At 43.0% G+C, this 15409-nt stretch overlaps 2 protein-coding genes across 3 annotated transcripts in view; one reads left to right on the top strand and one right to left on the bottom strand.

Moving 5' to 3' along the window:
- Positions 1 to 1744: 1744 nt before the first annotated feature.
- On the top strand, positions 1745 to 4366 carry LOC117535179 (zinc finger MYM-type protein 1-like). Its single transcript, XM_034199561.1, has 2 exons — positions 1745 to 3314; positions 3514 to 4366. Exons 1-2 carry the CDS (start codon positions 1899 to 1901, stop codon positions 4273 to 4275), a joined length of 2178 nt encoding a protein of 725 aa, XP_034055452.1. The 5' UTR covers positions 1745 to 1898; the 3' UTR covers positions 4276 to 4366.
- Positions 4367 to 4678: 312 nt separating this feature from the next.
- The window catches only part of LOC117535187 (N-acetyllactosaminide alpha-1,3-galactosyltransferase-like), a 32878-nt gene continuing 22147 nt past the window's right edge, over positions 4679 to 15409 (bottom strand). Inside the window, exons 1-6 of one of the 2 annotated variants that reach the window (XM_034199576.1) lie at positions 7616 to 8254; positions 6968 to 7065; positions 6742 to 6831; positions 6548 to 6637; positions 6267 to 6404; positions 4679 to 5714 (exon numbers count right to left, since the gene is read on the bottom strand). In XM_034199576.1, the coding sequence (XP_034055467.1) occupies positions 5030 to 5714; positions 6267 to 6404; positions 6548 to 6637; positions 6742 to 6831; positions 6968 to 6972 (1008 nt within the window). In that variant the 5' untranslated portion in view covers positions 6973 to 7065; positions 7616 to 8254 and the 3' untranslated portion in view covers positions 4679 to 5029. Of the gene's footprint in view, positions 5715 to 6266; positions 6405 to 6547; positions 6638 to 6741; positions 6832 to 6967; positions 7066 to 7615; positions 8255 to 15409 lie in introns of those variants that run through there. The other variant, XM_034199577.1, reaches the window with a different exon arrangement.

The following is a 15409-nucleotide window of genomic DNA, read 5'->3' as shown; positions in this document are numbered from 1 at the left end:
GTCTGCACAATCCCACATTACAGCAACAAAATCCTGCGGTGTTTGGCAAACCGAGTACCAGAAAATATACATTTAAAAAAAGAAAAAAAAAACTTTTCATTGTTAGGGGGGCCACAGGGGGGTCAGAGGTCAGTGTTAGGGAGGCACTGCCCCCCCCCCCCCCTAGAACCGCCCCTGCATAGCTGTTCTTTATTTGATTTTAAGTATCTCGACATATCCAAGAACTGTATTCGTAAAATGTACCCCTCCCTCATCAACCTTGAAGTTTAGCCTCAGTTGTAGCACCGTGGCTGCTGGTGTGGCAGCCCAGCTTGATGAGGGAGGGGTACATGTTGTCAGATTGAGAAAAAAAATTCACCAGGAGAGTTTTCTTGACTAATAGAATGAATTCTGGGGGTTGGAGCTTAGACTTTCCGACTTTCAATTTTAATGACCACCCTACTGAGGCTAAACTTCAAGGTTGATGAGGGAGGGGTAAATGCTGTTGGAATTTGAATACAATTCACCAGGAGAGTTTTCCTGACTATCATAACGAATTCCGGTGGTTTGAGCTTAAAATAAATGAATTCGAAAATGTACATGGCACTAAGGACCACCCTAAGGAGCATCTTACTCCAATTGTACAAATTTATAGAAAGAGTTCAGGCATCAGGAGTCACACCAGCTCATTCAAAGCTCATCTGGGTTAAACTGAAGTGCTATTTCATAATGAATATCAGACTGAAAGAACAACTAATGTCAATTAATGACAAAACTGGCGAAGTAAACAAACAAATGTACTTTCAATATTGATCGAGCTCTAATGATTTGTCAATGCAACTTCAGCAAATTCTATTCAAATCCTTTTCTTCTACTAAAGCTTAGCAGAGTACAGCATACTGGGTTCTCCCTTTAAGCTTTCTTCAGAAACTGATACGATGATATTAAATGTCCATTCCTCCAACACATCTTTGAGAAATGGCAGGAAGCCACTTCAGTCACGGGATACATATGTTTCTATTGTTCCATTCTGAATGAACTAAAGGCAAGACATCCCTAACATAACGTTTCTCTGTTGTTAGCATGTATGTCTACGACCCCCATTTCAATACGTTGTCAAATCATTCAAATTGGATGCTTTGAAGACAACATATTAATCTGACTGTGAGCCTCTCCGCTCACACAGGGTTCAAATAGGGACGGAAAGAGCCGGTTGGTTCATCACAGGCGTTTATTAGCTCCAAACAAAGTATACACAGGTCTCAAACGGTCCTTTGGCGACCTTCCAGGATCCCGCCTACTGCAAAACAGACCAGAACCAGGTTACCACATGCTTTTATTCCGTACCTGATTACCTGATTCCGATCAGCTGTCTGGCCTCAGGCCGAGCCACTCCCTTCACTCCAGCAGCCGGCGCCCTAACCACACCCCGCTGCCACACTGACTCACTGACATTATGGTGATTATATCTTAAATTGGTGAAGATATAATTAATAGACATTGTACATGAACACTGTGAATACAGTTAACGAAGAGCAGCACATCGCTTTACAGAAGAGGAAAGACTGACACACAAATCACACATTAACAGGGGGAAGAAAAGCTATTGAGCAGTGGCGAGCCGTCAGGGCCCTCTAGGCCCTCTGTGAGGGCCTAAGATATTCTAAAAATAATATTTAAAAACATTTAAAAAATATATTATTTTTTTTAAATATATATTTTTTAAATATTATTTTTGTTATATTTTTACCGAAAAAAACTTGATTTAATTGTATTTAAAATAAAATTTCCAAAGAAATAAATCCTTCGAATCTGCCTGTTCAGTTTCTGTTTGAATGTGAAGGGTTACATGAAAAAAGCTCGTCTGGCCCTCTATGCGATTCACAGAGGGCCCGCTATAGTAAAACAACGAGAGAGTAATGTCAAGTGACAGAACAATTGACCAATCATATCTTCCCTCTAAATGGGAGGGCTTTATTATCGCGGACTTTATGACAAGTTCCGCCCGCTGCGCTGCCAAGTTTATGCATGTGATATATCAACGGGTCAAGCTAGGCGGAATTAGCATACGTTCATTCACGATGGCTCACGTTAGTGATAGTGATGACATCGTTGCGAAACTACTAACCGAGTCTTTTTCAAGAATGAGTTACACGGATAAATTGGAGTTAATTACCAAAGGGCGACCAACACCACAGCTTAATTTGGTTAAAAAAACCAAACGGTTCGAGAGGCATTTTAATATCGGCAATTACGCCAGATACAACTGGATGACCGGATCAACCAGGGAACAAAAGCTGTACTGCTGGGATTGCTTGCTTTTTGGTGCGGACAGTGGGTCATGGGCCAGAGATGGATATTCTGATTTAGGAAGTTTATCCAAATCAGCACATCGCCATCAGAATGCTTCAGGTCACCTCAGAGCTACTATTCGGCTTAAAACATTTGGGGACACCAGGATAGAGCTCCAGCTGGATGAGCAACAACGCCGGGGTGTCATCCTTCATAATGAAAAGGTGAAGAGGAACCGAGGAATTTTGAAACGCCTGATAAATTGTGTGGTGTACTTGGGCAAGCAGGAGTGTCCGTTCCGAGGTCACGATGAGAGTGTAACTTCATCAAACAAGGGGAATTACATAGAGTTGCTGGATTTAGTGGCAGAATATGACAGCGACCTGCACACACACCTCGCCACATCAACAGTATTTACCGGCACATCTTCAAGGATTCAGAATGACCTGATCAGCGCTGTCGCTAGTGTAATGACGGATAGCATGAAAGAGGAGCTGAGGAAGGCACCTTTTGTTGCGGTCATGTTGGATGAAACGACAGACATTAGCAACGTGGCGCAGATGTCATATGTGCTTCGATATGTCACTGACGATGGGATAAAAGAGCGTTTCTTCAAGTACGAAGATGTGACAGAGGACAAACGAGCAGAGGCCATAGCTACACGGCTGCTGGAGTTCCTGAGGGAGAGTGGCTGTATTGACAAAGTGGTCGCGCAGTGCTACGATGGAGCAGCTGTTATGGCCTCTGGATTGAATGGGGTGCAAGCGAAAGTTAAGGAAACAATTCCACAGGCCCTTTTCATTCACTGCTATGCTCACATCTTAAATCTCGTCTTGTCAAAGGGAGCTTCCAAGATAAGAGAGTGTAAGGTCTTCTTCTCCCACCTCTCTGGCTTGGCCACCTTTTTCAGCCGCTCAGCAAAGCGCACCAAGCTACTGGATGATATTTGCCAGCATAGGCTTCCACGGGCAGCTCCTACTCGCTGGTGCTTTCATTCTCGCTTGGTGTGCACAGTGGCAGAGAAGACCAGGGAATTGAGAGAGGTAAGATAATAATAACAATGAACGTAATGGAAATATTAACAATAATAAATAAATGATTTAGTGTTGGAAACTACCCACTCATAAAAACATGAAGGTAAAGAACTATGCTAGTATTACATTAAATGAAAAGCTAATCTTAGTGTTTACTGGAGGTCTATAAGTTGTTTTTTCTAAACTAAGCATTACTCTCGTACAGTAGGTGTTCGAGCACATCGTAGACCATCACACAGAGTTTGATGACGAAACTGTTCATTGCTCTGATGGATACATCACCCTCCTTACCAGCTTCGATTTCAGCTTTTGGTTGAAAACCTTCCACGCTATCTTCTCCTACTCGGATGTTGTTTTTGAAATACTTCAGAACAAAGGTTTTGATATGCAGTTCTGCCTGGCCAGAGTGGATCAGCTACAGCGACAAATTGAACAGGAAAAGGGGAACTTTGACAGCGTCTACGATGAAACCCAGGCTTTGGTTGGTCCTCCGCGCGGCCGTGGAGCTCAAGGAGACGTTCGTGCACGGTACAGGGAGCTCCACTGCAGCGTAATTGACAGCCTGCTAACCCAGATTTCCAACCGCTTCAGTGACCACAAAAAGCTGGAATTCCTGGCCCTTCTGTACCCGCAACAGTTCGGGCATTACTGTAACTATTTCCCAACTGCTGCCTTGAACAGTTTGATGGAGAGCTATGGCGGATATTTCGACCAGCCTCGACTGCACACGGAACTCGCCGTGATGTACGGCATGTCTGACATTTTGGGGAAAAGCTCAGCCGACATTCATCAGTTTCTCCTCAAAAAAGGACTGAGTGAAAGCATGAAACAGGTGTACACCCTCTCATGCATCATCCTGACAATACCTGTGTCCACTGCCTCTGTGGAGAGGTCCTTCTCTGCGCTGAAGCGCATAAAAAGCTACTCGAGGTCCACGACTGGGCAAGTCCGACTGTCAGACTTGGCCTGAATTTCGATCGAGAAGGAATTGCTGATTGCTTTAAAAGCAAAGGATCAGCTGCATGACGACGCCATCAAGTACTTCATCCAAAAAGACAGGAGGATGGACTTTGTGTTTAGGTGATTTGATCATCAAAGGTAAGTCAAAGTGATTTTCAATGTGGGCCGCCGTGCCGACTTAATTCATTTGTAATTGTTACTTGGCTGTGGGTGCCCTGTCATGATAGGTGTTTATATAAATGGTGTTGTTTTGTGTGGTAGAGGGTCGCTGTCATTGATGCGTTTTGCACCCCGGGCCGCTGTTTTGATATTCCGCTGAAGTATAGGCTGTGACGTAAAAATGTTTTCTTTTTTTTTTTTTCGAGGGAAGAGGGGGGTGGGGTCAGAGGGCCTAGGTAGAAAAGTCACGGCTCTCCACTGCTATTGAGATGTATAAAAAATTTGACAACATTTGAGTGTCAATAACTATCAGTTAAAAACAGAGATAGAGTGGCATTTCGCAAAGTGACATACAAATAAATAAGCTGGATCAACAAGTGCAGACAGTTTGATCAAACATGTAAAAAGTTGACTTATATACATCTGTAACCAGATGCAACAAAAACATTTGATATCCGGGTAAAATAAAAGCGTGTATTTATATAAGAAGTTGTCACTCCATTATGAAAATACTTGCAGATCTGCAAAGTAATTCCTGAGAGAACAAAATGAGCCAGGGAGCACGAGAACCTGAGACATTACATTTGTTAGCATTTGTCAAGTTTTTAAGGTGTGCGAAGTGTGTCATAATATTTTGGTGCCCACAGTAATCGGGTGACTTGTATGTCGCGCCTGAAACCGATGCTGGTATCCCAGCAGTACTCTGGAGAGAGAACCTTGCTGGGTTTGTGGAGCAGCATGTACTTGTTCAGATGGCTCTCATCGTGCCACAGAGCTTCAACATTGTTCTGTTTGTCCTCCATGATGCCCTGATAGCAGGCCTCGGTCAACGCTTTCACATTCTTCCACGAGCCTCCGAAGATGGCAGCGTGGTAGTAAAAATCCCCAGTTTTCATGTACGCCTTGGAGTTTGGGTTGCGGTCGTAGGTATAAAAATACTTTGGAAGGTGGTAGTAGTGGGCGTGGAGCAGAGCCACTGAATCCCCAAGAGCCTCTGATCCAAATCTGCCGGTAAATACCTGATCCACATCAAAGCAGAAGACGTGCGTGCAGTGGTGGCGAATATCAGACTCTATCACATCTGATATGCTCTTCATTCGCATCATAGAGATGTCCTGCCACCTGGAGTTCTTCTCCACTTTGATCACCTTCATGCTTCTCAGAGGAGACAACTTGATGTTAGGCACCTTCTCTGGCATGTCCGTAAACACGTAGTAGGTCACGGGCAAACCCACCATAAAGTGTTGCTCGGCTGAGTTCAGGAATGTGTGTAGGTAAGCATCAAGGTATCTTTTGAGGAAAAGAAAACAAGTCACTTTTCTGTTCGACTCTTATCACTCTACCTCCAGAGGAAACTGAGGTCCATTGATTCGTGCGACAAAATGTTGCAGATCTTCTTTCGTCTGCTGCTGCAAGTAAAAACGGTTTGCTGCAATGTGCTGGGGCAGTGGTATCTGATCTGGTGACCAGAACCGACAAAACAAACAGTAGCCTATGATTTTATCTGTAACTGCACTACAATTCATTTTAACACTAGATGCAGCATGTCCACTTCACATGTTTATGAGCACAGTAAAACATATATTTTCAAAGTAAGCTATAGTAACTATAAGCACTGGGTTTTTTGGGGGGTCATTCTTTTGGTCATTTTTTACAGTTTGTTATACCCCTGTCTGCTTTAACAGAAACCTGGTGCAGCCAACTTTTATTTCTACAATCTGTCCAACCATCACCTAGTTAAACATTAATGCACTAAACATACAGTTGGCTGAGCTGGAGGAGGTATTTAGGTTTGACGACAGATTATCTTTAGAGTTATTACTTTATTCATGTGAAACCAACCTGCCCACAGCAAAGACTGTTAGAGCCACAGAGGATCCTTTCATCTTGTGCATCTCGTCGTAGAGGCGGGCGTCAAACAGCCCTTCCCAGATGATGGCAGCTTTCCAATATGTACAGGTTTGCACATCAGGTCTGGACCTGAAATATAAAACAAAAGTCTTTTTGTTAGACTGAATTCCCTTTTATAATACTCTTCTTTACCAACCTGAAGCTTACTACAGGAAATGTGTAACTTAAACACAATCTGTTCAGCCAAATTGTAAACGGTCTTCTGGTCTTACTGAAGATTGAGGCTGGCGTCCACACTGCTGTCCAGATTTTTTGCACTTTCCAAATGGCATTTCTCCATAGGTATGAAGCCTATTAAAAGTCTAAAACAAAAAATAAAAACACATGTTCATTAAGTAATGTTAGCATTTAGGCTTACAGAAATTGTTCTTGTATGTAGTGTCCCGTAAATGTATCGCAGACTCACTTTACAGATGGAGATATTAAGTAGATAGCACAGAGTGCGATGGGAACAAAGAGCACACATTTGAAAACACTCCTCATCCTCTGAAGATGTCTGCGAAAAAAGAGCCAAAGATGTCAGATTAGTCAGATATCTCTGATTCTTAAAATGCAGAAGTGTGTGGCACCGTAGTTTAAACAATAACGTAGTATTTATTTTGTTTGTTTTTTATTTTAAAGATGTGAAATACCGCATTGTTGAAAAACGCTGGGGTCAAGGCTCAGTGTAAGGTGATCTCTCTTGTGAAAGAACGTGGCAGCAGCTGATGTTTCATGAATGAAACGGCACCTGAGAAAAGAAGAGGAAGTATTTTACTTATTGAAACAATTCTCATTGAATCTCATTGGTTCAAATTCGCCCATCTAGGTATGGCAGTGCTTTTCTTTTAACTTTCGAGATAGTGGAGGTGATAGGGTAGCTTAATATTGGTGTTGATTCCAAAATGATATTTTACAATATAAGATCTAAAAGTACAAGCTATGGAATATTAACACAAGCAGCCATTCAAGAAGTTTGCCAAAATAAAATACACTTACAAATTTGGTAACATTTAGAATTTATATATATTTTTTATTCCCCTATTCTCTGGAAGAGTTTAGTTAGAAAAGACACAAACAGTGCTAGTTATGTTGCGTTTTCCGGGAATTGCCAGTGTAAATAAAACAAACAAGTCCAACAATTAGACAAAAACCTTCATAAATTCTTGTCAATGTTCGAAAATATCACTCATAGTATGGAAACACCTTTAAACTGAATTCAGACTAAGAAAGACATTGTTGACCGGACCAATTGTGCACACAGGATAACGTAATTAAATTGACATACAAAGGTAACTTACCCGAGAGTCACCGGCATTCATCCATAATTCATCAAATACTAGCTTTACCAGGTAAATACCCCACCCTTGATGTTGTCTTAAGACACGATTTGTCTCCCTGCGGTTCAGCTTTGTGTTCTGGGTCAAAATGCAGAGGGGGAGCTTCTTGTTCAAAGGTCTTCTCTGACGTTAACAGGAAAACTACCTGCCCCTCTGTTTTTCAGGTTTCCAACAGATGCCGCTCCTATTCACTTCTCATGAAGTCTTTATATGTCTACACCAACGCCCTCTGTTATCTAACACCTAACTGTCGCTCATAGTTCGACGCATGACTTAAAAGCTGTGAGCTCATGAGGGCTCAGGGACGCTCGCAACTCTTCTGGACAGATTTATACATTTTTTTTTATCACACTCCATTATTGAGAAATACCACCCCATGTGCAAGAGCCTGATTTCCACATTCACAACATACATGATGGACATGCCAGTTAATGATGAAGGGAAAAAGTGAAAAAGTACGGAAGAGGATTAGGGCCACATTAGGACAATGTTTTGGGATGTGACTGAAAGTAAAAAAAACACTTTGATTCTGAGAAAAAAAAACTGAATTCTGACTTAAAGATGATTTTGTCAGGGTTGAGTGAAGCAGGCAGGACCCAAATACAGATTTAAACAGAAAATACCTTTATTTCAAGGCTAATGTACAAACAGAACTCTTCCCAGTGAACACAGTCAAGGATCTCTGTTACGTCCCAACTAGGGGAAGAGGAATGCAACACACACACCAGTATGTAATTGGTAATAATTATAAGTGGTTTTATTACAGAACAGGATGAAACAAAAGGGAAGGCGTGCAGCCTGAACAAACAAAAGGGCCAAAAGGGCACAGGTTGATAACCCAACAAAAGGAGGACTCTAAAAAAGGAGTCTAATGGCATACAGGGAAAACAATTAATATAAAGAACGAAACAAAACCTCACTTTAAAAGTGGTACAACTAACCAAAGAATCTATACAAAACACAGCTAAACTAAAGGCGACAATCACAGAATCAAAAACGACTAACCACTAACTAATCACACAAGGTTAACCACAGTTCAACAGAATTCACTAAGGAGCAAGTAGCGAGAGGCGTCTGTTCACTCAACAGAGCCTCCAGAGTGGTGATAGTCCGCGGCCTTTGTACTCCTCCCCAGCAGGTGTGCGCCGGCTGTGCGCTGCGATTGGATGACGTCAATTCTGACTTAAAGATGATTTTACTTTTGGTCTGATGCCAAAAATGTTTTCCCATGTGGCCCTAATCCTCTTCAATAAAAAAACGAAAAATAAGCTAAACTTGTATATTTTTCGTTGTTTTATTAGTGGGTTTAGTTTGTGTGAGAAGGTGTGGCACTGCACAATCATACCTTAATGATGACGAGCATTTTTACAAAGCTCCATTAAAGGGGACCTATCATGCAAAATGCACTTTTGTACGTCTTTTATACATGAATATGTGTCCCCGGTGTGTCAGGGAACTCACCAAGTGTCAGAAAACACAACCCTCTCTCTTTTCCTCCATATACCTAAATCTCTAAAAACGGGGCTGCAACGGAGCTGATCCAGACGTTAATTTTTCTGATGTCAGAAAAGGGGTGCTCCGCCTATATGGGCCACTCTCCACATATCAGGGGAATGGGGGGTTGGGCTACGGCCACGGCCATTGACGCTCGAAAGCGCTGGAGACGCTGTAGTACATATGCCAGGCCTGTAACTGGCGCTGTAGTCTGCCACAAAAGCAGCGAAGAAGACTTCCCGCGCATGGTTGCCCTTCTGTTTATTCTCCGCTGTGGCTCTTTTTCTCCCTCCCAGAGGCAAGCGTTTGCTCCTGCTGCTGTAATTCAATGCAATCCCTCCCTCGCTGTAATTCTCTCCGGTAGTCCACCAGCAGATGACAAACACCTACCTCTCCGCCTCTTCCAAGGGACGAGGGGACCGTGCGGCAGAGTTTCAGTTAGATTTTTTTCCGCCGGTCAACATGTCCGTTAAATTTTAAATCTTCTGGACAAAATTAGAAAAGTGCCGGTCAAAGGTCTTCTTTGTTATTTATTGAGCTTTAAAACAAATGAATAACGACTCTATATAATCATATAAGAATAAAACACGGAGGACGGAGCCTCTCTTTTCCTCCTGCAGCTCATTTGCATTAAAACTACGTCACAGAATCAGGCCTTGCAAAAACAGGGCTGGAAAAGAGCAAATAGAGCGAAATGAGGCATGGATAAAATGCATGATCTGTTTGGTATTTTGAAAAAAAAACTTCACAGACATGTTTTATATATGGCCCTACAATATATTTGTCAAATATAGCATGATAGGTCCACTTTAAGTGATATTCTATGGTACAACCATTCTCACAACTTGAGACTTTCTGATGTGTATCGACTTCACACATTTTAAAAAGCCTGCACTTTGTTGCTATTCAATGGAATCATCACTATGCTGGTTATCAATCAATCAATCAATGTTTATTTATATAGCCCAATATCACAAATGTTACATTTGTCTCAGTGGACTTTACAGTTTGTACAAAATATCAGTATGACAATACCACACCCTCTGTCCTTAGACCCTCACATCGTACAAGGAAAAACTTCCGAAGAAAACCCACAGTTTAAAGGGAAAAATGGGAGAAACCTCAGGGAGAGCAACAGAGGAGGGATCCCTCTCCCAGGACGGACAGACGTGCAATAGATGCCTGGTTATATCTCTCACAGGCTCCGCCCTCTACTGGACTCTATGGGTACTACCTTATCATGCAAGCATTCACCTACTGAGACTTCTATATGTAGCCGGCCCCGGGGCGGGCTTACTTGAATGCGCGCGCATCTCACCGTATAAAAGGAGGCCTCGCCTCCTGACTGTCATCCCTTTCTCTTCAGCGAGCGGAAGTGAAACACTGAGCAAGAGACGTGAAAAGAGAAAGAGAAAAGCAAGCATGGAACCACTCCTTGAGCACCGGACCTGCCCGACATGCCCTGGCCTGATCGCGGGGGCTGATCCGCACCGCCTGTGCTTCCAGTGTCTGGGGCCGGACCACGCCGAGGACGGCCTGAACCCGTCGCCGGCCTGCAACGCCTGCCGAATCATTTTCAGGACCTCGAGGTGGTGGAGATGGGGGAACAGGAGGACGAGGTGCCATTCATGTTCACCCTCCCGAGGGGCCAGGTGGCCGCTTTCCGGGAGGAGGAAGATGACGAGGACGCTTCGTTGTCCGGTATTTTCGGGTCCGGCGGCCAGGAGGGTCCAGCACACATGTCTGCGCGTCCGGCCTTCATCTCGCCCCCGTTGCTAGATATCTGGAAGTGTGTGAAGGCGGCGTGGAATATTTGGACACAATGTTCAGGCTCGGAGCACAGATGGCGGCTGCGGCCAATAATCTCGGCGTGTTGGGTGTCTCCCTGATTACCCCTCAGGCAGACGCCCCCGCCCTCCCGCCTCAGGACGGGAGCGATTATTATTATTATGTTACGTAATGTGGTGTTACTATGGCAACACATCCCTCGCCATAAAACAGCAGAAGACTTCAGATAATGGTTAATGGTCCTGCCCTCAACAGCTCTACGCCAAATCTGAGATCTCATCATATGCCGTTTCCATGGAAACGCATCCCTCGCCATAAAACATGATGTTGCTGTAGCTCCAATGGACACGGTCCGGTCGTCCCACAATCTTCACCTGTATATCACCTCTCCATGCCTAAACAGCTCTACGTCCAATCTGACATCTCACCATATGCCGTTTCCATGGAAACGCATCCCTCGCCATAAAACACGATGTTGTCGTAACGCCTATGAAAAGGGTCAAAACAGCACCAGAGTTCAAATAATGGTTAACGGTCCAGCCCTCAACAGCTCTACGTCAATTATGGGGTGTTATCATATGCCGTTTCCATCGTTTTCCATCCCTCGCCATAAAAGACGATATACGGGGTGGACCCGTTCAAATCCAGTTTTGGACAGTCTGCCGTGGTTCCATCCCATTTCAAGTGCTGTTCGATGCTCGGCACACTCTCCAATCACAGAGCTTGAGGACTATCACGGGGTTTGTCAAGCGGAGAGAATACTTATTTCCGGGTGTAATATTCTGTAAAGCAAATGAGCTGCTCCGACCCTCGGTCCTGACGGACTCCAACTTGTGTTTATTAATCAAACAAATAAATAAACACAAGGATAATGATGTGTTATTGTTGAGTAAATGGAGAATTGCACAGGGGAAAATAACGTATCTATCTATGCCACAATTTTAGATGTGAATGTTGTTAAACTAATACGTTTGCGCTGTGGACCAACACTATACATTGACGGGGAAGGGGGTAGCAATACATATAACACCATTAAACAGTTACACAACATAACAGTAATAATATCGATAGCAGCGTCCCTAGCAACCACCTTGGTAACAATGAAAACGTTGTATCGACACAATTTCCTGAAGTAATCTTCATAATAACAAGCAAACTAAAGATCATGTACATCCACTGCACACATAATCTGAAATAACAACTCATATTTCTCGCATCAAATGACATCAAAACGCATTTTAATGGCCAAACTAATTTTAAAATAGGCATTTTACACCGAGAATAAAACGAAGTTCGGCCATGTTTTTTTTTTCTGCATGGAGAAATGTGAAGATCACGTGACAGACGCCAGCCATTGGAATGAATGGTGAAAAAAAACATAGGGATCTTACAATTTCAGAGGCGTTTTTGTAGAAATACTACGTCCTACGTTGTGGACCAACGTAGTTATTACACGTTTTTGTATGAGACTGGGTTGGTTGAACCCATACCGTGTTCCTGTTAGTGTTAGAAAAGGGCAAGGAAGAAACACTTCTAAAAAGGTAAGATCCATTGATTTGACACACACACACACACACACACACACACACACACACACACACACACACACACACACACACACACACACACACACACACACACACACACACACACACACACACACACACACACACACACACACACACACACCACACACACACACACACACACACACACACACACACACACACACACACACACACACACACACACACACACACACACACACACACACACCACACACACACACACACACACACACACACACACACACACACACACACACACACACACACACACACACACACACACACACACACACACACACACACACACACACACACACACACACACACACACACACACAGTATTATTAGATATTAATAGGAGACACAGTTAGACAAACTAATACTTGTCTAGTCTCCCATCTTTGTTGCAGCCTATGAGCCAGGCTGTAATAGCTTTATTTAAACATTAAAGAATACTTTAGGTATTAACTATAACTATTAAGCCTGTCAAAGTACTAATATATTGCTTTCCTGCAATGTTAACTACTGCATGTTTAAGCACTTATTTGAACTGATATTATATGGGCTCAGAACAGTCTCATAATACACACATGCACACAGAAGGATTCACACTTGTATTTCATGATCCGCAAAAGGATTCAAACTTGTATTTCTGGATCCACACTTGTGTTTTTCAATGCACACACAAATGTGTTCCGTTTCATGCATCATGCAATCCAAATACAGAAAAAAGTTTTACATATGTATTTTTGATCCTCACATATTAGTTTCCCGTTTAAAACCTCTGCACCTGCAAACACAAACCGCTTTCTGTGCACGGATCGCTGTGCATTCGTGTGTGGGTTTTTTGAGACTCCCCTGACGGTCAGCCGATTCGTACTTGTAATTTTTTCTATCTATAGCCAATCAGATGTCTCCTCAATTCTAAGCCAATCACATGAGCGCGCCTCCACGAGGGTAGATTTCTTGCATTCATGACGTAGCGCTTCATGTACGCATTTTGCGCTGTGCCTGCAGGCGCTAATGTCAGGACATCTCCACTCTCAGTCAGTACATTGCCACTTTCCGAACAGGAAATGCACGCAAATACAATCTTTTATATTATTAAGGTACAGCGCCACTTTCCGAACCATTGATGAATGCTTGTGTACACAAAAACGACAGGCAAAACCGTTTTAAATGTTTGTTTCCTGTATGGCGAATACAGCTGCTTTATTTATGTCTGTATGAAGTTGTTGTGAGTGTGGAGGGAGCAGCTACAGGTTAGCTTAGCCTAATCGATCAGTGCACTACGAAGCCAGTGCTAGACAGTGAACTGTCAATGGGGGGAGCCCCGCCGGTCATTATCGGCCGATATTCACTCTTGATAGTTTGATCGGTGCTCTCTATAAAGGCCGATCAGGAAAGCTGGATCTGATCGATATGGACATAACCGCGAGTGAAGTATAACGGGACGCGAGAGAGAGATCAGATCAGCTGCTGAGTCTGACGGAGACACGCAGCTCTGCATGATCACCTGAAGCTCCGCCCTCTGTTTAGCGAGCTGACCGGACTGCGCAAAATGCGTAGTGTCATGAACGCATGAAATCTACCCTCGTGGGGGCGCGCTCATGTGATTGGCTTAGAATGAAGGAGACATCTGATTGGCTATAGATAGAAAAAATTACAAGTACGAATCGGCTGACCGTCAGAGGAGTCTCAAAAAACCCACACACGAATGCACAGCAATCCGTGCACAGAAAGCTGTTTGTGTTGGCAGGTGCAGAGGTTTTAAACGGAAAATAAATATGTGAGGATCAAAAATACATATGTAAAACTTTTTTCTGTATTTGGATTTTATTTACATGTATATGAAACGGAACACATTTATGTGTGCATTGAAAAACACAAGTGTGGATCCGGAAATACAAGTTTGAATCCTTTTGTGGATCATGAAATACAAGTGTGAATCCTTCTGTGTGCATGTGTGTATTATGAGACTGTTCTGAGCCCATAATATTATACATTATACTCTTATAAGATGTATGTAGATAGTATAAGAAATGTGCAGAATACGACAGTTTAATGGTGGAGGTATACACACATATTGATAGATGTCTTGTAATGCACTGTTGAGGAACCTGCAACCCAAGTTTTTCATCTCCGACCTTGTCAGGTATTGAACATTCAATGAATAAAGAACACAGAATTATTAAATATAAAACACAGAATGTGTGTGGTTATACTAAATGATTTACAAATAAACACCACTGCACATTTACAACTGTTACACATGATGTAACGCAAATGTTTCCAACTTGGGATCAATAAAGTATATCTTATCTTAAGCTGATCGATGGCTACTGCCATATTTGCAAAATGTGCCTCTGAACCTTGACAAGTGCATGTTTCAGGCTTATCAATGAACAGGAGGGGTCACAGACATAAGACCAGCTGTTAAATAAAGCTCTTCTGACCTTAGCTGTCATGTGGGTGTAATGCTGCCCATTATGGGCACAAGCAATTTTCACCCATTTATTAATTATATGTTTTAAATTTGAGTGTTTCCTATCCCCTAAACCTCCAGGGTGTAGACAGTTTAATACTGGCAACTTCTTATTATGGGAAATACGAAAACGTCTTTTAAAACTACAATTCCCAGTAGAGACGTGCCATGGAACAAGTTGTGAAGCCAGCATGTGTAGTTCTGGGGACGGGATGGGGGAGGGTGGGACGGGGTGGACCCGTTCCAATCCAGTTTTGGACAGTCTGCCGTGGTTCCATCCCATTTCAAAGTGCTGTTCGACGCTCGGCGTAACCCTCAGCGCACACTCAAACATCCAATCACAGAGCTTGAGGACTATCACAGGGTTTGTCAAGCGAAGCGGAGAGAATACTTATTTCCGGGTGTAAAATTCTCTAAAGC

Source organism: Gymnodraco acuticeps, unplaced genomic scaffold (assembly GCF_902827175.1).
Source record: "Gymnodraco acuticeps unplaced genomic scaffold, fGymAcu1.1, whole genome shotgun sequence".
Taxonomy (NCBI): domain Eukaryota; kingdom Metazoa; phylum Chordata; class Actinopteri; order Perciformes; family Bathydraconidae; genus Gymnodraco; species Gymnodraco acuticeps.
The sequence above is the reverse complement of the archived record's forward strand: the minus strand, read 5'-3'. Positions and strand labels throughout refer to the sequence as shown.